The sequence below is a fragment of the Cetorhinus maximus genome, chromosome 20 (assembly GCF_964194155.1).
Source record: "Cetorhinus maximus chromosome 20, sCetMax3.hap1.1, whole genome shotgun sequence".
NCBI lineage: Eukaryota > Metazoa > Chordata > Chondrichthyes > Lamniformes > Cetorhinidae > Cetorhinus > Cetorhinus maximus.
Genome location: NC_135898.1, coordinates 428,904 through 451,515, shown reverse-complemented (window position 1 = coordinate 451,515; position 22,612 = coordinate 428,904). Strand labels below are relative to the sequence as shown.

The 22,612-nt window shown below is 46.3% G+C and overlaps 1 protein-coding gene across 1 annotated transcript; it reads left to right on the top strand.

Moving 5' to 3' along the window:
* Positions 1 to 256: 256 nt before the first annotated feature.
* Positions 257 to 3,847, top strand: LOC144694621 (beta-1,3-galactosyl-O-glycosyl-glycoprotein beta-1,6-N-acetylglucosaminyltransferase 3-like). The gene is made up of 2 exons (XM_078565218.1): positions 257 to 1,024; positions 2,616 to 3,847. The coding sequence occupies exons 1-2, from the start codon at positions 257 to 259 to the stop codon at positions 3,138 to 3,140; spliced, it is 1,293 nt and encodes a 430-aa protein (XP_078421344.1). The 3' UTR covers positions 3,141 to 3,847.
* Positions 3,848 to 22,612: the final 18,765 nt, after the last annotated feature.

Sequence of the window (22,612 nt, the reverse complement as noted above, 5' to 3'; positions counted from 1 at the left end):
CCAGACACAAAGATCAGGTGGGACCTGTCGGCGCGGGTGGTCGGTTGAATCCCGATGAATGACCAGCTCCTGATTGCAGCCTGGAACATCACTTTTCAATTCATTAGTGTCTTAAATTTCGGCGCACAATTTACTCAAATTGCTGAATAGCCGTTTTTCAGGAGAAAAAATTGCTGATTGTACATCAGAATATCAATTATATCTGGTAACCCGGTTTGATAATTATCTTTAAATTACCTGTGGAAGAACAACAACAATGTTGCATCAGCCTGTTTGCTGGCCACCAAACTGGAAATATATCCTGAGCGTTCTCTTAGCGACTTTTCTTTGTGGATCTTTTCATTGGAGAGGAAATTCATTCACAAACTACTGGAAACCAATTAAACAAAAATCAGATTACGATGTGCGATATGCATTCTTGGATCTGGCAGAAAAGAACTCGAGTTGTTGGAAGATAATTAGTGGTGACCCTGAAGCTATTGAAGAGGATGTTTTAAACTCGATCGCTATCGCAAACAAGCATAAAGCCGTCAATGAAATGGATTATTTAGCAATGACGCAAGACTGCGACAATTTCGTTAAAAAACGCAAATACATCACTTTCCCGTTAAGTACCGAGGAACGCGATTTCCCCCTAGCCTATTCCATGGTGATCCATAGCAACATTGAGATGTTCGAGAGGCTCCTAAGAAGCATTTATGCTCCACAGAATGTGTACTGTGTCCACGTAGACAGGAAGTCTCCAAATCCATTTCACTCGGCAGTCCAGGCCATCGCTTCCTGTTTCAGTAATGTCTTCATTGCAGGAAAATTAGAATCGGTGACATACGCCTCATGGTCCAGAGTTCAGGCTGACCTGAACTGTATGGAAGAGCTGCTGCAGAGCCCTGTCCCGTGGAAATACCTCATAAATGTTTGCGGACAAGATTTTCCAACGAAAACCAATTGGGAGATAGTCAACAGTCTTATGGCCAGGAACGGCTCAAATATTATGGACTCAGTAGCCCCGCCAAACTTCAAAAAGGTAAGAGGATCAGCTCATGTCATACATCTATCCAGTGTCCTAGCTTTCCTTCTAATCACCCAACCCTCCTCCAATCCCTCTCTCCCTCGCTCTCTCCCTCCTTCTCGGTTACAATGGCAGTGTTTGATTGGAGACTAACAGTTTTCTCCAAAATATCGTTGCTTTTTTGAGCACAGGCATTTGTTAAAATCTGGGAAGGGCCACCCTGGAAACTGTGGAAGCAGTTAAATATAAGAAACAAGAATTCAAGACATATTTGACATATTGGATGATTGAAACGTGCTGATCGGCGGGTTGCGATGACACAAGAACATAATTAATAGGGGGAGTAGAAGACCACGTAGCCCATCGAGCTTGTTCCACAATTAAATATGATCATAGCTAATCTTGGAATTAAAATCCATTCTCCCTCCCGCTGTCCATATCCCGAAATTCCCGTAGAGTCCAGAAATATATCTATCATTGCCTTAAATGTATTCAACGATGATTCATCCACAGCCCTCAGGAGTAGAGAATTCCAAAGATTCACAAGATTTTGAGTGAAGACATTTCTCCTCATCACAGTCCAAAATGATTGAGCCCTTATACCGGGACGGTACCCCGTGTTTTGGCGCCGCATTAAAAGCTTTTTGGAAATCCAGGTGTACTACACCCACTGGTTCCCCTTTACCTACCCGATTCGGTGTATCCTCAAAAAACTCATCTCAATTTGTCAGCCACGATTTCCCTTTAGTATAAGCAGGGTGGCTTTTTCTAATCATACTCTGCTTTTTCGAGAGAATTTTAAAGACTTCCTTCATAATGGGTCCCAGCATTATCGCATCAACCAATGTAGTCTAGCCGGCCTGTAGCTCAGTATTTCCTCTCTTGGTCAGGCGCAGCACACGGTTTCGGAAATTATCTGCTGCATGTGCTCTTGCTTTACTTTCACTGCATTGGCCTGATTTGAACATGGAAACAGACCACATCATTGCTCACAAATGGTGCCCGCTGGTTTGGACACAAGAAAGGAAAAGTGATGTGCTTTTAGCTATTTCCAGGCCTCTGAAGGCCTGGCAAGTCAATAGTTACTGTTTTTTCTTCTTTTTTTTAAATAAACACTTGCCTTCCAATTGCCGTCTAATTTCAAAAACAGAATTACTCTGTTGAAGGGTCATGAGGACTCGAAACGTCAACTCTTTATTTCTCCGCCGATGCTGCCAGACCTGCTGAGTTTTTCCAGGTAATTCTGTTTTTGTTTTGGATTTCCAGCATTCCCAGTAGTTTTTTGTTTTTATATCTGCCGTCTAATTTCCTTCGTTTATTTCACAATCCTGAGCTTCCCTGATGACACCTCCGCACCATTGCTCTCCAATAGGCCATTACCAACATTGCACTGTGCCACCGTCTTAGTGTTTCTCCTATACTTCCACTTATCAACCACTCGCTACCAACATGACCTCTGCATATTTCATATACAGAAAAAAGTAAATGAAGTACAAAGTAATTGAGACAATGAAAGTTTATAGTTGCTGCTGTTATTTCCGATGTGGTCGGAAAATGAAGATTAAATTGGAAAATAAGAAACGTTTCTCTTTGTGTTGACTTTCAGAGTCGATGGGAATTTCACTATGATACCCGCAAGGGTGTCGTCAGAACTCAGCAAAAGAAGAGTCCCCCACCCATAAACAGTCCCATGTATGTGGGGGGTGCCTACATTCTTGTCACCAGAGAATTCGTGAGGACTTTGTTTGCGAACCCCGAAATCCAAGCGTTTTTCAAGTGGTCCGAAGACACCTACAGCCCCGACGAACACATCTGGGCAACCTTGCAGAGAATGCCTGAGATACCCGGCTCCATACCGTACACTCCAGGACACTACAAGAGTGACCCAGTTGTTACCCGAGCAGTGAAGTGGTCTTTTGAGGCTGGTGATGTAGCGAAGGGAGCCACATATCCGCCTTGCACAGGAAGGTACCACCATCTAAGCTGTATTTATGGGTCTGGAGATCTACCCTGGATCGTCCAACAGGAATGTCTGTTCGCGAACAAATTTGATCCGCAAGTGGACAACACAGCTGTGCAATGCATGGAGGAATATGTCCGATACAAAGCGATTAATGAAACACGGTCTTAAGAATTAATGGGTGTAAATGAGCCTAACGAAGAAGGCAGGGTTGTAACATAGAATAAATCACAATTTCGGATTGAGGCAATCTGCTGAATAATAATGCAGGACGATGTCAGATATGAACTGAAAAAAGCAACACGACACCTATTATTAAGTAAACTTGTGTCAAAATCTGGGAACGCCATTCCTATTAACGTTGTGGGTATACATATACCATGTGGTCTGCAGCGGATCAAGAAGGCGGCTCACCATCACCTCCTCAAGGGCAATTAGAGGTCGGCAATAAATGCTGACCTCGCCAGCGACGCCCACACTCCGTGAAACAATAATGAAAGCTGGAGATTTCTCATCATTAGGGCTGGAGCAGTGGAAGTATCATTCCTTCAAACTGGAGCATTCCTAGGAACTGAATCCTTCAGTTGAATTATTGTATTCACAACTACAGTACCAGAAATTCCTATGTTGTACATCAAAGCAATCCAAAGCTGTTGACGCATATAAATCAGTGAGGTTCTTCTGTCCGCATGTCTGGAACTAAATACACTTTAATATACGAAACCATTCGACCATTTTTTTATAAAAGCCGTAGGTATAAAAATAATCTCCTTCGTAAATTTTCTCAGTGATAATACAATTGTACACATTTTATCATTGATCTCTCATACCATTCACGCTCTCTTCATATTTAACTATATTTGATGCATTGCTTCCAATGCTCGTCATTTTTTCATTGCTTTTTGAATTACGGATTTCCTATTATAAATGCGTAAACTCATTTTGATATGGGAATGAGCTGTAATGAACTCACTATATAAAATTGAATTTTCGGCTTTGGGGTCTTTATTCTATCAACAAGTCACGATTCAATCATTCCTTTCATCTCTTCCTCTCTTGTGAGGGGAATCGACTTTCAGAACAAGACATTATTTCCCTTGTTTAGCCTGCTGTCTGCAAAAAAAATGTTAGATAGTTAGCACCGTCCCATCGCTTTTTTTCTCATGGTTCATCTTAGTTTTAGTTATTTCTTCGTTTCCTCATTAATTATTTTCTGACTCCTGCCTCCAACATTGCTTCCTGTAAGGCATTCCTTCTAACATGTCTTTCTTGTTTCTTTGGATATGAGCGTCGTTGGCCAGGCCGGAGTTTATTACAAATTCCAGATTGCCCTTGAGAAGTTGGTGCTAAACTGTCTCCCTAACACATGCAGTCCATCCTGTTTACAGCCGTCCACAGTGCGGTTAGAGGGAGTGTTCTGAGCTGTTTGGCCGAACGAAAATGAAGGAGTGACATTTCCAGCCAGAATGCTCCGTGGCTTGAAGGGTGTCCTCCAGGTGCTGGTTTATTATGGGTCTTCTGTCGTTGCCTTTTCTAACTGGCATGGGTGGCGGTTTGGAATATTCAATCGAAGGTGAGTCGCTGCAGAGCATTTTGCAAATAGAATTCATTTCTTCCATTGTGCACGATGGTCGAGGTCGCAAATGGTTCAGGCACGCGGTGTGGAGCCTATCAAGTGGGCTGCTTTGTCTTGGAAGGTATTGAGTTTCTTAGGTGTTTTTCGAGCTTTAAACTTTATGGAAAGAGAAGTGAATCCCATCAGATGCCTGGTGCGTATTTTGTAGATGGTAGGCAGGCTTTGGGGATTCAGGAGGTGAATTAATTGCCGCAGATTTCCCAAACTCTAACTTTCTCCTGCGGCCGCAGGATTTATATGATTAGTTCAGTTCAGTTCCTGGTCAATGGCAACTCCAGGATGTTCTTGATGAGGGTTACAACAGTTTTAGTTCCTTTAAAAAGCGCAGGTGTCTCAATTATTTCTTGCTGAAAATATAATTTTCAGCTACTTGTGCATCTTCTCAGTTATCAAGAGGGTCGGGGGAAGATGTGGGTCAAAGGGTCGGAGAATCGGAGGGTCAGGAGCGAGTTAGAGTTTCGACCAGGAGGTAGTCGGGAATGCCAGTTGGGAATTCGGGGGTCAGCTGTATATTTACCACGAGTTAGCTGGACCTCTCTGAAGTCTCCGAAACTAACTCAGGTTTGGAGACGTTTTCAAAGAGCCCCGGATGCAAGGGGTTTTCCCATGAGAAGTTGAAACTTCCTGGGCAATCCCCATTCTTGTGTTGGGACTTCCGAGGGGTCTTTCAGTGCTTCTTCTTGGGGTACCTCTGAGGTATGGCCATCCGGAGACCAGAATATCTGGGCCAATGCGTACTTTCTGTCTCTTGGGGAGTGTAGAACATGAAATGTAATTTAGTTTGGTTCCTGGTGCCCCTTCAGGTCCTTCTGTGGTAAAAAATAATTTGACAATTAACTTGAATTAATATTGTGTTCTCCATTTCTTCTCCGAATCAACGCTAGGTCGCAGTGTAAGTAGGTGTTGGTACAGGAACTGAGAAGCTGCAAAATGAGTGATGAGGAATCTGCGATGTAAAGAGGGTGGTGATGTAACACCACATTTCTGCACTTTACTGGTAAACGGTACAAACAATCCAGGGCATCCATAGTAATTTAAAAAACTGCCGTATGTATTGAAGAGCAAAATGATGGGTTTTGTTCCGTTCTCTATACCTGGATCCTTGCGATTCGTTTCATTGCTGCGTCCACTGTGTATTCACTGTTTCTCAGTGCGATAGTTTGTTTTCAAGCTCTTACAAGGAATTGGCATAAGCTTATCAACAGTGAATAAGACTGTGAGACAGACATAAACATTAGTGCTTGCATAAAGGAGGGAGTGAATGCGTCTACACACAGGAGTATTGAGAAGGAATTAATACTGGAAATAAAGCACACCAATATGGAATCCGTGGTAACGAGCGGGAGATCGGACACTGCCGTTCCTACAAGGTACTAAGTTATACATTTGGAGAGACCACACTTTCATTAGGAATGAGCACATTCGCGATCCAATTAACTGGAATGGAGAAAAAAAATAAGGAAAATAAATTAGTGAATAGGCTTGGGGCTAAAGCAACAGCTTAACGAGATCGGGAGTGAGATCTTTGTTACTGTAGAGGAAGTGCACACTGATTCGTTGGCCAGGGTTCTACTTTCCTACACAGAAACATTTGTCACACAATTTAAAAAAATGAATCGGGAATTTGTTTGGAATGTAGTTGAAGTAAGCACATGATCGGCTGGATGTGCCAAGTGAGGCCGCAGTGCGGGTGCAGAAGAGAGAAGGCATTTTATGGAGTTAAATAAAACAATGCATTTAACTAGGAGTTGGCTCTATACGGAAGGCTTGAATGTTTGAAGGTATGGAGAGATAAAAACAAAAAGCTAAAAGCTACTGCGGATGCTGGAAATCCAAAACAAAACAAAAACAGAATTACCTGGAAAAACTCAGCAAGTCTGGCAGCATCGGCGGAGAAGAAATCAGTCAACGTTTCGAGCCTCCATGGCCCTTCGGCAGAACTGCAGCATAGTTTCAACAAGGGAGAAATATAAATTGGTTTAAGGTGGGTGGGGGGCGGGGGGGGAAGAGACACATTGAGGGTGTGGTGTGAGCAGATAATCAAAAGATGTCAGAGACAAAAGGGTCAAAGAGGTGTTGAAGGTGGTGGTCTTTGTCTGAGAAAAGTGCTAATTAAGAATGGAATACAGGATATTCAAAGTACAGCTCTAGTGGGGGTGGGGTGGAAAGACTAAAGGTTTTAGTTTTAGATTTAAAAATAATGGAAATAGGTGGGGAAAGAAGAATCTATATAAATTATTGAAAAAAAAGCGGGTGGGGGGGGGGGTGGGGGGGGGGGGGGAAAGAAACGGGGTGGGGATGGGGGGAGGGGGAGTTTAAGATCTAAAGTTGTTGAATTCAATATTCAGCCCAGAGGGCTGTAAAGTGCCTAGTCGGAAGATGAGGTGCTGTTCCTCCAGTTTGCGTTGGGCTTCACTGGAACATTGCAGCAGGCCAAGGGCAGACATGTTGGCAAGAGAACAGGGTGGAGTGTTAAAATGGCAAGCGACAGGGAGGTTTGGGTCTTTCTTGCGGACAGACCGCAGGTGTTCCGCAAAACGGTCGCCCAGTTTGCGTTTGGTCTCTCCAATGTAGAGGAGACCGCATTGGGAGCAACGAATGCAGTAGACTAAGTTAGGGGAAATGCAAGTGAAATGCTGCTTCACTTGAAAGGAGTGTTTGGGCCCTTGGACGGTGAGGAGAGAGGAAGTGAAGGGGCAGGTGTTGCATCTTCTGCGTGGGCATGGGGAGGTGCCATAAGTGGGGGTTGAGGAGTAGGGGGTGATGGAGGAGTGGACCAGGGTGTCCCGGAGGGAGCTATCCCTATGGAATGCCGTCAAGGGGGGTGAAGGGAAGATGTGTTTGGTGGTGGCATCATGCTGGAGTTGGCGGAAATGGCGGAGGATGATCCTTTGAATGCGGAGGCTGGTGGGGTGATAAGTGAGGACAAGGGGGACCCTTTCATGTTTCTGGGAAGGAGGAGAAGGCGTGAGGGAGGATGCGTGGGATATGGGCCGGACACGGTTGAGGGCCCTGTCAACGACCGTGGATGGAAAACCTCGGTTAAGGAAGAAGGAGGACATGTCAGAGGAACTGTTTTTGAAGGTAGCGTCATCAGAACAGATGCGACGGAGGCGAAGGAACTGAGTGAATGGGATGGAGTCTTTATAGGAAGCGGGGTGTGAGGAGCTGTAGTCGAGGTAGCTGTGGGAGTCGGTGGGCTTGTAATGGATATTGGTGGACAGTCTATCATCAGAAATTGAGGCAGAGAGGTCAAGGAAGGGAAGAGAAGTGTCAGAGATGGACCATGTGAAGATGATGGAGGGGTGGAGATTGGAAGCAAAATTAATAAATTTTTCCAGGTCCAGACGAGATCATGAAGCAGCACCGAAGTAATCATCGATGTACCGGAGAAAGAGTTGTGGGAGGGGGCCGGAGTAGGACTGGAACAAGGAATGTTCCACATACCCCATAAAGAGACAAGCATAGCTGGGGCCCATGCGGGTACCCATAGCCACACCTTTTATTTGGAGGAAGTGAGAGGAGTTAAAGGAGAAATTGTTCAGTGTGAGAACAAGTTCAGCCAGACGGAGGAGAGTAGTGGTGGATGGGGATTGTTGGGGCCTCTGTTCAAGGAAGAAGCTAAGGGCCCTCAGACCATCCTGGTGGGGGATGGAGGTGTAGAGGGATTGGACATCCATGGTGAAGAGGAAGCGGTTGGGGCCAGGGAACTGGAAATTGTTGATGTGACGTAAGGTGTCAGAGGAATCACGGATGTAGGTGGGAAGGGACTGGACAAGGGGAGAGAGAAGGGAGTCAAGATAACGAGAAATGAGTTCCGTGGGGCAGGAACAGGCTGACACGATCGGTCTGCCAGGACAGTTCTGTTTGTGGATTTTGGGTAGGAGGTAGAAGCGGGCTGTCCGAGGTTGGGCGACTATCAAGTTGGAAGCTGTGGGAGGAAGATCTCCAGAGGAGATGAGGTCAGTGACAGTCCTGGAAACAATGGCTTGATGTTCTGTGGTGGGGTCATGGTCCAGGGAGAGGTAGGAGGAAACGTCTGCGAGTTGACGCTCAGCCTCCGCGAGGTAGAGGTCAATGCGCCAGACAACAACAGTACCACCCTTGTCAGCGGGTTTGATGACAATGTTGGGGTTGGACCTGAGAGAACGGAGTGCAGCGAGTTCAGAGAGAGACAGATTAGAATGGGTGAGAGGAGCAGAGAAATTGAGACGGCTAATGTCACGCCGACAGTTCTCAATGAAAAGATCAAGAGAGGGTAAGAATCCAGAGGGAGGGGTCCAAGTGGAGGGATAATATTGGAGGTGGGTAAAAGGATCCGTTGAACGGGGAGAGGACTCCTGCCCAAAGAAGTGAGCACGGAGACGAAGACGGCGGAAGAAGAGTTGGAGAGATGCAGGCAATTTGTTGCCCTGTGTTGACGGAGCCTACAGGAGTTCAAGAAAAAAAGAAAACACACAGAACAGCAATGACGGCCTTGAAGCTTCGGATCAGGTTGGAAAAGGAAGTTTGACTTCTAGATCTTGAGTGAAATTGTAAGGAAGACAAGCAAAAAGGCCTAAAAGGATTTACGAAGAAATGGACGCAGGTGAACTGGGAAAATAGATAGACTGAAACAGCCTATAATAATCGACCGAGTCTCCATATGTTCACCTCCATTATTCACTTCACCTGCAATGCATGGAATAAACTAATGCCCTTTCTAAACACATCTCACAATAATTGAGAATCCATTTCATGCAATAACAAAGCAACAGTTTAGGTGTGGAATTGTTGGAAAAACGAAACACCAGTGCAATCGCTGTTATGTTGAATCTGTAGATAAACAGAACGGTCCACGATCTTAACAGCTACACTGCAAAGTGATCCAACATAACATCAAAACATTTATTTTGTAATGTAGCCAAGTAAGAATGTATTCATTCATAGTGAAGCAGTAAATGAGATGTGAAAGTATCAGTGGGCAGACCTCTGAAGCGACGCCACGCACAAAATGAAACGCATTTCGTAACAGTGATAACAGATAAATATATTGAAATCCCAGTTAAAATGCACTTTTTTTTTTTTTTTTTGTAAAAATATACTTTATTCATAAAAATCTTCAATCACATTCAAAACCATTTCAAAAACAACATTACAAGGGTACAATCCAGGTTAAACTTTTACAAAATGTATCACCAGGTGCATCAGTACAAACAATATTACAGTCATTTACAGCCTTTCATTTTGATCTGTACAGCCCGAGGGGCTCTAAACAGTTCCCAGTCTCTCGGTGCGCTGTGGTAGAAAGGTCTTAGACAGCGACCCTTCCCCATTGCGCCTTTGCGGCAGCTGCCCCAAGCTTTAGTGCGTCCCTCAGCACGTAGTCCTGGACTTTGGATTGTGCCAGTCCGCAACAATCGGTCGGGGACAAATCTTTGTGCTGGAAGACCAACAAGTTTCGGGCAGACCAAAGCGCGTCTTTCACCGAGTTGATGATCCTCCAGCTGCAGTTGATGTTTGTCTCGGTGTGTGTCCCTGGGAACAGCCCGTAGAGCACAGAGTCCTGTGTCACAGAACTGCTCGGGATGAACCTCGACAGCAACCACTGCATCTCTCTCCAGACTTTCTTTGCAAAGGCACAATCCACAAGGAGGTGAACAACGGTCTCTTCCCCACCACAGCCACCTCGAGGGCATCGTGCAGAGGGGGTGAGACTCCTGGCGTGTAGGAAGGATCTGACGGGGAGGGCCTTTCTCACCACCAGCCAAGCTACGTCTTGGTGCTTGTTGGAAAGTTCTGGCGATGAGGCATTCTGCCAAATGACTTTGACAGTCTGCTCGGGGAACCATCCCACAGGGTCCACCCTCTCCTTATCCCTCAGGGCCTCTAGGACGTTACGTGCTGACCACTGCCTGATGGACTTGTGGTCAAAGGTGTTTTTCTGCATAAATTTTTCCACCAGGGACAGGTGGTACGGCACGGTCCAACTACTTGGAGCGTTCCGCGGCAGCGTGGCCAGACCCATCCTTCGCAACACCGGGGACAGGTAGAACCTCAGCACGTAGTGACACTTGGTGTTTGCGTACTGAGGGTCTACGCACCGCTTGATGCAGCCGCACACAAAGGTGGCCATCAGTATGAGGGCGATGTTGGGCACGTTTTTTCCCCCTTTATCTAGAGGCTTGTACATCGCGTCCCTGCAGACACGATCCATTTTCGACCTCCAGATAAAGCGGAAGATGGCTCGAGTGATCGCCATCGCGCAGGAGTGTGGAATGGGCCAGACCTGCGCCACGTACAGCAACAGCGAGAGTACCTCACACCTGATGACCAGGTTCTTACCCGCAATGGAGAGGGAGCGTCGCTCCCACATGCCCAGTTTCCTTTTCACCATAGCCACTCGCTCCTTCCAGTTTCTAACGCATGCCCCGGTCCCTCCGAACCATATCCCCAGCACCTTCAGGCCGTCAGCCCTGACAGTGAAGGGGACAAAGGATCGGTCAGCCCACTTCCCAAAGAACATGGCCTCGCTCTTCCCACGATTTACCTTGGCTCCCGAGGCCAGTTCGAACTGGTCGCAGACGTGCATCAGTCTGCGCACCGACAGCGGATCCGAGCAGAAGACGGCGACGTCGTCCATGTACAGGGAGGCTTTTACCTGAGTGCCTCCACTGCCTGGGATCGTCACTCCTCTTATGCCCGGATCCTTCCTGATGGACTCGGCAAAGGGTTCTATGCAGCACACAAAAAGGACAGGCGAGAGAGGGCAGCCCTGCCTGACTCCAGATTTAATCGGAAAGCTATCTGTTTCCCACCCATTGATTGAGACTGCGCTACTGATGTTAGTGTAGAGCAGTTGGATCCAATTTCGAATTCCCTCCCCAAACCCCATTTTGGAGAGCACATCCCCCATGTAGGTGTGCGATATTCTGTCAAAGGCCTTCTCCTGATCCAAGCTGATGAGGCAGGTATCCACACCCCTGTCCTGTACATAGGCAATCGTATCCCTGAGCAGCGCCAGGCTGTCAGAGATCTTCCTGCCTGGCACAGAGCAGGTCTGGTCAGGGTGAATCACCAATTCCAGAGCGGATTTGACCCGGTTGGCGATGACCTTGGACAGAATCTTATAGTCCATATTCAACAGTGAAATGGGTCGCCAATTTCTAATTTCCTCCCTTTCCCCCTTGTGCTTGTAGATGAGGGTGATGATGCCTTTCCTCATGGATTCTGACATGCTGCCGGCCAGGAGCATACTCTCGTACACTTCTAGCAGGTCTGGGCCGATCAAGTCCCACAGAGCCGAATACAACTCCGCCGGCAGGCCGTCGCTTCCGGGGGTTTTACTCTTCTCGAAGGACTCGAGGGCCTTAGTCAGTTCGTCAGGAGTTAGCGGTTTGTCTAGGCTCTCCCGCGTACTGTGGTCTAGGACCTCCGTGATAGAGGACAGGAAGGACTGGGAGGCCGTGCTGTCCGTGGGCTTCACGTCATACAGTCCGGCATAAAAGGATTTGCTGATCCTCAGAATGTCGGACCGTGATGACTTTACTGAGCCGTCTTCTTCCTTCAGGCTGCTGATCACAGAGCGCTCTCTGTGTACCTTTTGGAAGAAGAAACGTGAGCACGTCTCATCCTGCTCCACGGAGCGGACTCTGGAACGGAAGATGATCTTGGAGGCCTCCGAGGCAAAGTGCGAGGCTTGCTGGCCCTTCACCTCTTGGAGCTCCTCCTTGACATCGACCCCCATCGACCGCAGCCGGAGCAGATTCTGCATCTTTTCCTGGAGTCGGGACATTTCCCTCTGTTCCTTTCTAGCTTTCTGGGTGCCTTTGCGGATGAAAAACCTCTTGATGCTTCCCTTGATCACTTCCCACCAGTGTGTCAGGGACTCAAAGAGGGGTTTCACGGTTCTCCAACCTTTGTAATCCCTCTTGAGCTCCTCAATGTTCTCTGGGGTCAGCAGTTGCACATTTAGCTTCCATGCCCCCCTGCCCACCCTCAGGTCTTCCTCCAAGTGGCAGTCCGCCAGTAGGAGGCAGTGGTCAGAGAAGAACACCGGCTTGACCTCGGTGGATCTGACTGTGAATGCACGGGACACAAACAGGAAGTCTATCCTGGAACGAATGGACCCGTCTGGCCGCGACCAGGTGTATCTACGCTGCGCTCCGTCTGCAGGGTTGCTGAAGACGTCGTGCAGCTTGGCATCCTTAACTGTTTCCATCAGGGATCTGGACGTAGCGTCCAATCTGCTTCCGGCCCTGCCGGATCGTCCAGCCGCATCGATGATGCAGTTGAAGTCCCCGCCCAGAATGACCGGCCTGGAGGTCGCCAGCAGCAGTGGGAGCTGCTGAAAAACCTCCAGCCGCTCAGCCCCTTGTGCCGGGCCGTACACGTTAATTAACCGGAGTGGAGCGTTCTTGTACATTACGTCTGCTACCAGGAGTCGCCCGCCCACCACCTCCTTGACCTCGGAGACGGTGAAGTTGCCTCCCCGCAGCAGAATACCCAGGCCGGAGGAACGAGAGTCGTTTCCGCCCGACCAGATCGATGGCCCGTGGGACCACCATCGTGACCATTGCCTGTAGGAGCTGAGGTGCGGTATCGCACACTCCTGCAGAAACAACAGGTCAGCTTTGACCTTGGCTAGGTAGTCCAAGGTCGCAACACATCGCGTAGTAGATTTAATGCTACGCACATTTATGGATACAATCTTTAAACCCATATTAAAGCATTTATTCTCCTACCAAACCCACTGTCTCTGAGAGTCCCAGACCTTTAGTCTGCTCCTTCATACCCGTAGTGAGCTCAAATTCCTTCACTTTGGATGGGCTGAGGTAGATCTCCTTGGCCGTGTTCTGCTCCAGTGGCATCTGGAGGTTCACGTAGTGAGCGGATTTTGAGATGACCTTTGCTGGAGAAGCTTCTCCAAAACTCACCCCCTCTGGGGGGTTGCTGTTCCCGGCTTCCTGGAGCTGGGGTGCGATGATTGCCTCACTGCTCCCAGATTCCAGGGGCTGTGGTGCACTGGCCTCCTCAGGTTGCAGGCAAAGTTGGGGTGCGTTGGTCTCCTTGTTGTCTCCAATTTTCTGGAGCTCGGGTGTCTCGTCCTCCAACGCCCTGGAGCTTTGCCGCCTCTTCTGTCGGTGCCGCTCTGGCACTTCATCATCCGAAGAGCTGCTGCCCTTGTCATCCGTGTCGGATGGGAGACGCCTCTTGCCGCCTCTCTGGGAAACGCCTTTGCTTCTTCTTCGCTCCCTCTTACTTTTCTTGTTCTTCACCGTCCGCCACTCCCCCTGCTGCTTTTCCACTGCTGCCTCCTCCTCCATTGATTCGCTGTCCTGAGGACTGGAAGGTTCAGGGGGTGGTGCTGTTGATTGGCTCTCTGTTGCCTCAATCTCTTTCTCCACCTTGTCTCTCTCTGTGTCCTCTTGTGAAGGGAGGAGGTTGCACTGCCTGCTTGTCACGTTGAGACCATGAGCTGCCTCAGTTTCAATCAATGAAAACACATTTAGTAAAATATTCTGGGACGGGTTCGTTGCAGAACATGAAACTAATAACGTCTCTGATTGTCTGAGAACTGTTCTTAACCCAGACACCTGACTCCAATTTGACAGCACCGGGAATATTCCAGTGACCGCGCTAAGTTTGGATGAAGAAGCATGTTAAAGTTCTAATGCATCTCATACAACATCGAAAGGCCATAGGCCAAGGACATTTCACTATTCAACAGAATAATAGGCAGCTGCGAAAAAAAACATGCATGAAGATATAATATTGAGTGAAACAGCACAGCTATCACCGATTTACCACATAGTTAACACCGATTTACGTTATTAATAACCGAGATAACAGCGTACTAAGAACACCAATTGCTGAGAGGATCGGATAGTAAATTTGTCCGAATGATTACTGGAAAACCGAGTTATGTGAGAAGCAGCTAATTCTGCTGGTATGTCACCCGCAGTTCCGACAGGCACTCCGACATAATCTAATGCAAAGGGTCCTGATTTACACAGGAGATGCGTCTACACGGAATCGCTTACATCCATGAACATTGCTATTATTTACACTGAATTGAACAAGCACATTACATCATCAGTTTTCACTTTGATGTAAATGGTGTGCCGAAAAAAAATCTCAGCGCCCAGAGCATAATCTTCATCAGACCTCCCTTGTGGAATAAGCAGAAAACTGCACTCAGATAGGACTGATTCGAATAAAAATAAACGGCTTAATATGCATTTTACACACAAAAGTCTTGACAACAGTCCCTCCTACGGATTATGTCAATGTTAAAGATTTCCTGCAGTTTGTACTTAACCCAGCGACATAACCGACCTGATTACTTCTGCCCCTAACATTTCCTCATACCTGTGTTTTACACACTGAAATATTAAAGCCACATTTAGAATTGCAGCCTTAAAATCATTGTGGGCAATACAATGATATATTAAAGTCTTCTTTATTTTAATGTAAATATTTTTATATTTACTTCATATAGGTTAATGACCCGAGTGAAAATACAATACATCCAACCCTTGATTAATTTTCTACAACTCACTCTGAACAGGCCATCCTTCTATCAATACAAACTGAGCTAAAACTCTGTTATCCATACCCAGGACTCACCAAGTCCATCTTCATAATCTCCACCAAAGTGGCAATAAGGGTCATCCCCCTCTCTAAAAGATATATCGATTTGCATACTGTTGTGGGTGGGGGGGGTGGAGGGGGCTGGGGGGGGCGGGGGTGAGGGGTGGGGGCGGTGACTGGGGGTAGCCTCTCAGGGGAAAGCAGCAACAGCCAAGTGCTCGGCACCGTGGGTGGCTCTGCTGCTCAGAGGGGCGGAAGGCAAACAAGTGGCAGGGCTATAGTGATAGGGGATTCAATAGTTAGGGGCACAGACAGACGCTTCTGTGGCCGCAAACATGAATCAAGGATGGTATGTTACCTCCCTGGTGCCAGGGTCCAGGATGTCACGGAGCGGCTACAGGACATTCTGGGGAGGGAAGGTAAACAGCCAGTGGTCGTGGTACACACTGGGACCAACGACATAGGTAAACTAAGGGATGAAGTCCTCCGAGCTCAGTACAGGAAGTTAAGAGATAAATTAAAATGCAGGACTTCAAATGTAGTAATCTCAGGATTACTCCAAGTTCCACGTGATATATCGAGAGCAGGAATAAGAGGATAGATTAAATGAACACACGGTTGGAGAGATGGTGTAACCAGGAGGGATTCAGATTCTTGAGGCACTGGGACCGGTTCTGGGGAAGGTGGGACCTGTCCAAACCGGACGGGCTGCACCCAGGCAGAGCTGGGACAAGTTTCCTTGCGGGGGGCTTTTGCTAGTTCTGTTGGGGAGTATTTAAACTAGTGTGGCAGGGGGATGGGATCCAAGGAGCACGATCAGATAGGTCAGATTCAGATCAGAAAAATGGAGGTGGAACACTAACTAGGGTCTTTGTGATAGACACGGATTTACAGGAGAAGCAAAGTTTACAAAGTGCCCAAGCAAGGGAAATTGACGGGGTTAAACAGTTTATACTTCAATGCAAGGAATATTACAAGTAAGAGAGATGAGTTAAGGGCACAGGTAGACACTTGGCAGAAGGGTGTCATTGCTATAACGGAGATCTGGCTAAGGGAGGGGCAAATCTGGCAGCTAAATATCACTGGTTTAGAGTCTTCAGACATGATAGAGTAGGAGATAAACAAGGAGGGGGATAGCACTAATGGCTAAAGAATCAATTCCAGTTGTGAGAAGGGATGATATACTAAATGTTTCAACAACCGAGGCTTTACGGATTGAGCTTAGAAATATAAAAGGGGCAAGCACACTACTGGGAGTATACTTCAGACCTCCAAACAGTGAAAGGGAGATAGAAGAACAAATATGTATGCAAATTTCTGCTTCTAAGAACAATCGGGCAATGACAGTAGGAGACTTCAACTATCCAACTATCAACGGGGATTCAAACAATATAAGGGGCACTGATGGAGAAAAAAAAACATGAAGTGTGTCCAGGAAATTTTTTTCAACAATTATTGACAAACCCAACGAGAGGAGATGCAATTCTGGACCTAGTCTTGGGGAATGAAGAAGGGCAAGTGGGTGAAGTGAAAGTTGGCGACCATATCGGGGACAGTGATCACAATTCAGTTCGATTTAGCATTACCATGGAAAAGGACAGAAATAAGGCAGGAGTAAAAGTCTTGAACTGGGGGAGGGCAAATTTTGCAGAAACGAAAAGGGACTTGGCTGAGGTGGACTGGACAGCACTGCTGGAGGATAAAACAGTGCAAACCGAGTGGAAAGCAATAAAAATCGAAATCCTAATTGTACAAAGTAGACATGTCTCCTACAAAGATCAGAGTGGTACTGCCAAATCTCGACCCCTCTGGTTGTCTAGAGTAATACAGGGGAAGATCAAACAGGAAAAGAAAGAGCAAGATAAGCACAAATAACTAACCACTGCAGATAGCCCAGACGAATATAGGAAGCGCAGGGACGCAGTAAAAAAGAAAATAAGGAAATCAAAGAGATGGCATGAAAAAAGATTAGCAAGTAAAGTTAAAGTTAACCCAAAGATGCTTAACCAGTACGTTGATGCTAAAAGGTTAGTTAAGGAAAATGTGGGACCGAACAGAAATGAAGAAGGAAACTTGTGTGTAAATGCAGAGGCTGTGGGAAGGGTTGTGAATGAATATTTTTTCTCCATGTTTACAAAGGAAAGGGAGGATGTTGATATAATAGTCCAGGGGGAACACTGCGAGATATTGGACTGGAGAGTCATAAAGTGAGAGAAAGTACTCGAAGGGTTGAAATCCTTGAAAGTTAATAAATCACCAGGGCCAGATGGATTGTTTCCGAGGCTGCTGAAGGAAGTCAGTGAGGAGATAGTAGAATCTCTGAGGATGGTTTTCCAATCTTCACTAGATACAGGGGAGTTACCGGAGGACTGGAGAAATGTAAAATTAGTTCAATTGTTTAAAAACGGATCGAAGGAAATGCCAAACAATTATAGGCCAGTTAGTCTTATATCTATAGTGAGCAAATTACAGAATCAATCCTGAGACCTAGGATTAACTGTTATGTGGAAAGGAATGGACTAGTCAGGGATGGTCAGCATGGAATAGTTAAAGGAAGGCCTTGCCTCAGAAATTTGATTGAATTCTTTGAGGAAGTGACAAGGAGGATCGATGAAGGTAGTGTAGTTGATATTGTGTACATCGACCTTTACAAGACATTTGACAAGGTCCCGCCCACATAGCAGTTTGGTCAGGAAAGTTAAATCCTGTGGGATTCAGGGTAATGTGGCAACCTGGATAAAAGGTTGGCTTTGTAACAGGAAACAAAGGGTAATGGTCGATGGATGCCCTTGCAAATGGAAAGTTGTCTCAAGTGGTGTTCCACAGGGCTCAGTGTTGGAACCCTTGCTGTTTGTGTTATATATTAATGATTTGGATGTGAATGTGGGGGGGCATGATTGGGAAATTTTTAGGTGACACGAAGATTGGCCGAGTAGTGGATAGTGTACAGGATAGCCATGATCTCCAAAACCATATAGATGGGATGGTGGATTGGGCGGTAAAGAGGCAGGTGGATTTTAACATAGAGAAGTGTGATGTCACACATTGAGGGAGGTCAAACAGTTACAGGGTTTACACAATAAATGGGAATATACTACGCGGGGTTGATGAAGTGAGAGATCTTGGCGTACAAGTACACAGGTCCCTGAAAGCAGCAGTTCAAGTCGACAAGGTTGTAAAGAAGGCCAATGGGATGCTCTCCTTCATTGGCAGAGGTATAGAATATAAAAGTAAGGATATAATGCTGGAATTGTATAAAACACTGATGAGGCCACAACTGGAGTATTGTGTGCAGTTCTGGTCACCACATTACAGGATGTACGTAATAACTCTGGAGAGAGGACAGAGGAGGTTTACAAGAATGTTGCCATGGTTAGAAAAGTGTAGCTACGAGGAGAGATTGGGTAGGTTGGGGTTATTTTCCTTGGAACAAAGAAGGCTGAGAGGTGACTTGATTGAGGTGTACAAAATTAGGAGGGGAATAGATAGAGTGGACGAGCTAAAATTGTTTCCCTTGGTGGAGAATTCTAGAACCAGGAGACATAGATTCAAGATAAGTTGCAGAAGATGTAGCGGGTGGTGAGGGGGGGGCGGGGGTGAGGGGGGGGCGGGGGTGGGGGGGTGGGGGTGGGGGCGGCGGTGGAGGGGTGGGGGACGGGGTGGTGGGCGGTGGGGGTGCTTGAGGAAGAACTTTTTATGCAGAGGGTAGTGGGTGTCTGGAATACGCTGCCCAAGTTGGTGGTAGAGGCAGAAACTCCAACTCTTTTAAATCGTGGTATATGTATCTGTTTTTCTGTATGTGTCTGTGTATGTTTGTGTGTGTGTGTATGTGTGTGCGTGCGCGTGTGTGACTTAATTCGATCAAAGAAAGCTGCTCTGATGGCTTTGATGTAAACATGGGGAACATGGGGGGCGGTTTGACTGTATGGTAAAAGGACATTTCCATTTTTGAAATAAATCAGCCTAGATTATTTTAAAAGGAGCAGTGAAACCTATCATCTGGCCAGGTGAAGTTTGGAAATAGTGTGTTGTTTTCCTTAAAGATCACTGGTTAAACTTGGTACTGTGAGAGATTTTTATAATCAGAAAGATAAAGTCCAAAGCATAGTGAATCAATAGGAATTTGTATTCAAACGTGGGAACATGTATAAAGGAGCGAAGCCGAATGTAAGTGTAGGCATTTTTAACATCTAACAAGTCTATGAGGCAAGCTTCTGAGAACGGAAGTTAAGAAATCTGTCTTTTAGGTCGGTTCAGGGTATGCATCACACGTTGCCTGAGGAATTTAAAATCTATGTGCCTTACTGTTACCTTAACGACGGTGTAACTGGGAGTCTGATTACATGGGGGGTTAAGAAGTTATTATAGTCGTAATTTGTAGACATATGTATTTATTTAAAATCATTTCTCCTATTAATAAATATTAATGTTATATTTATTAATAATTAATAAATTAGTCTAGTTTTGCAAAACCCTATAAGATTTGGTGGTCTTATTACTCCTGAATTCAAGGCACGCAACACGAACTTCATACAAATTGCAAAACAAGTTGCGCCAGTTGTTTCAAATTTCCTTTGGGATTTGAACAAATCAGCAACAGCATCTGCTATGCCATGATATTCCCACAAAACCGTTTTAAGACCGCACCATAAAATGGCACAGATAGCGGGAGACAAAGGGATCTGCAATCAAACATCAGAGCAAAAAGCGCAGTGAGCTCTCTAAGTTAACAGGTTATATCCTTGAAATAGCCTACCTTGCAACCAATAGCAGCTTGTTTACATAAATGTGATTCGCCCCTACTGTTTTGGTATCTGGCTTTTTACAATGCTTATATCTTCTGAACTGGCATGCATTTCTTCAATTTCCAACACAAGCCTGTCTGCTTCTCAATACGGTAATTTATTAGCAATACAGGAATGATTAGCCTTGGTTTAATGGTAACAGTGTCAGCCCAGATCTGAATGTCCACACACGCCAGTACTTTATCCCGCCTCTCACTTACTGGAAAGGAATCAACAAACGCATATCATAAACAAATTAACTCTTTGAACATTCGCTAGTTACTTTATTGGGGATATTGAAAATTCGAACTTTCATTTCATTTAAAAATATGGAACTTAATTCATTAAGAGGCTGGGATGCTCTGGAAATTATTTTTTTAAATTAGGAAGTGCATTAAATCCTACCCGAAGCAATCAGAGCAAGGCCATCCAGAGGGTAAAAGAGTGGTGGCGGGAACCAGAGCGAGAGTGAGACCAGCGGAAAGGGAGCATTAAAGATCTGCAGCAGAGCAGCAAACCTGGGAACAAAGAGTGAGGCCACCAGGGAGTATAAAATAACGGCGACATAGCAGCGAGAGTGAGAACAGAGCGACTAATTAGGAGGAAAGAGGTGCCATTGAAGTGCAGCACGAGTGAGAAGAGAGTGAGAACCGTGGAAAGGGTAATAGCGCCTGTTCATAGCTGAGCAGAGGCGGAGGGGGAGTGGAGAGTGAGAACCGTGGAAAGGGTAATAGCGCCTGTTCATAGCTGAGCAGAGGCGGAGGGGGAGAGGAGAGTGGGAACCGTGGAAAGGGTAATAGCGCCTGTTCATAGCTGAGCAGAGACTGAGGGGGAGAGGAGAGTGGGGATGTAAAAGGACAACAGCTGAGGAGCCAGATTGAGAACAAAGTGAGATCAGCGGGAGCAGAAGGAGTAGCAGCGGAGTAGCCAGTGGAGAAAAGAGCCACCTTCTCTGCCGTGGGAGAAACCTCTGGCTTTTCCATCTCATGCCCAGTCCCTCATCCTGTCTTCTCCCCAACATCTTTAACTTTCCCTCTTTTACATTCTTCTAGACCTTCACATTCCTTCTAATCTTCCCACATCGCTCTCTCCCTCCTGTCCTTCCAGCTTACGATATCCACACAACTCCTCCCACAGTCGCTCCCATTATCTTCTCCTTCCAAACCATCGACCTCCCTCCCCTCCAGCCACACCTCTTTCTAGCATCACTCCTTCTAGGTCTCTCCCTTTCTCATTTCCTTCTCGATTCTCTCCTTCGGTCAATAATTCGACATCTTTAGCTTTTGTCCCATCATTCAACATCGCTCCGTGACTTCTCCCTTCTACATCCTGCCCCCACAATCACTTCCTTCCTCACTACTTCCTGATATTCTTCCGCATCCTTCCCTCCCTCGCTTCCACCTCATTCGCTCACAATACTAAATCACACTGCTCCTTCCCTCACTTCTTTCCACATCCTTTCACACTCTCCCTTCGTTCTAAAATACTCGAGCTGTCCTCCACTTCCACATTACAACGCAACAGACATCCCTCGCTATCTCCTCTCGCTCCATTCACTCTTCCTCCCGCAACTGTTTCCAGGTTTTTCCTCCATCCCTACTCTCCTTCACTATTTCCACATCGGCTACCTCCATCTTCTCCAGATTTCCCTAAGTTATTCAGTGTCACTCAATTTCACGCATTTAAAAGCATTATTCCTCCTATTTTGCTTCAGCACAGAAATAATTGACCCAGTGGTGAGTCTACGCTGGATCTCTCAAAGTGAACTCTAGCTCGTCCTAATGTGCCACCTTTTCCCAGGAAGTATGCATTTTTTCCAGTTTTCAGACGTTTTTTATTTTTCTAATTCTCCATTTAAAAATCCCGGCGCTGTGTGAGGCATCCATCCCACAGCGCAAGTACTCGCTGTGTCAGAAAAAAAATCTTCATGTTTTATTTGGTTCCTTTGCCAATGACATTAAACCTGTGCCCGATGGTTCTTCAACCTCCAGCCAATAAAAACACCGTATATTTATTCACGCTATCCAGATTTTAAATGCCTTTTAGTATTTTGTCAAATCTCCTATCAATATGTTTCTCTAAGGAATCGGGAGAAGCCATAAAGGCGTTTCACTACCGAGAACAATAACAACTTCTACAATAATCCACGAATGCCTCCCTTGTGGCGCCGAGAATTCGGCAAAATGCTCTAGTTGAGACGGAAGAATATTTTTAAAAAAATATTTACCGGAGCTTCCTTGATATTCACCCGAATGGCATCCAGCGTAAATATCGGGGGCGAGCCTGCCTCAGGTCGGCGTGCGCACGCCCGTTTCGTTTTTCAGTCGAGGAGGCCTTTAGTTATCTGGAGGCGAGAATTCCACTCTCTGCAGTTGGACGTCCTGGTAAAGAGAATTGTCTTCAAATTGGAAGGCACCAGCTCTGCAGGGCTGGAAACACCATTGGGAATAGTGGTCACCGTCCATACTGCAGCTAGGCCAAGGAAGGCGTGTGTTGTGATGGACATGGGCACCTGGGAACGTCCAGAATGTGGCTGAGAGGATTGGGGTCATACAGGGCAGGGCAGGGGGACGAGGTGGACACGCGGAGGGAAATCTCGGTGTCTGGAGGTTGCAATCACCACCATAAATGAACCCCCTGCCACCCTTTGT

Bases quoted from the DNA above. Each gene is read 5' to 3' on its own strand.
- LOC144694621 (XM_078565218.1), top strand. From the start codon at position 257: ATGTTGCATCAGCCTGTTTGCTGGCCACCAAACTGGAAATATATCCTG. The intron at 1,025-2,615 runs GTAAGAGGATCA...GTTGACTTTCAG, and splicing joins CCCCGCCAAACTTCAAAAAG to AGTCGATGGGAATTTCACTA.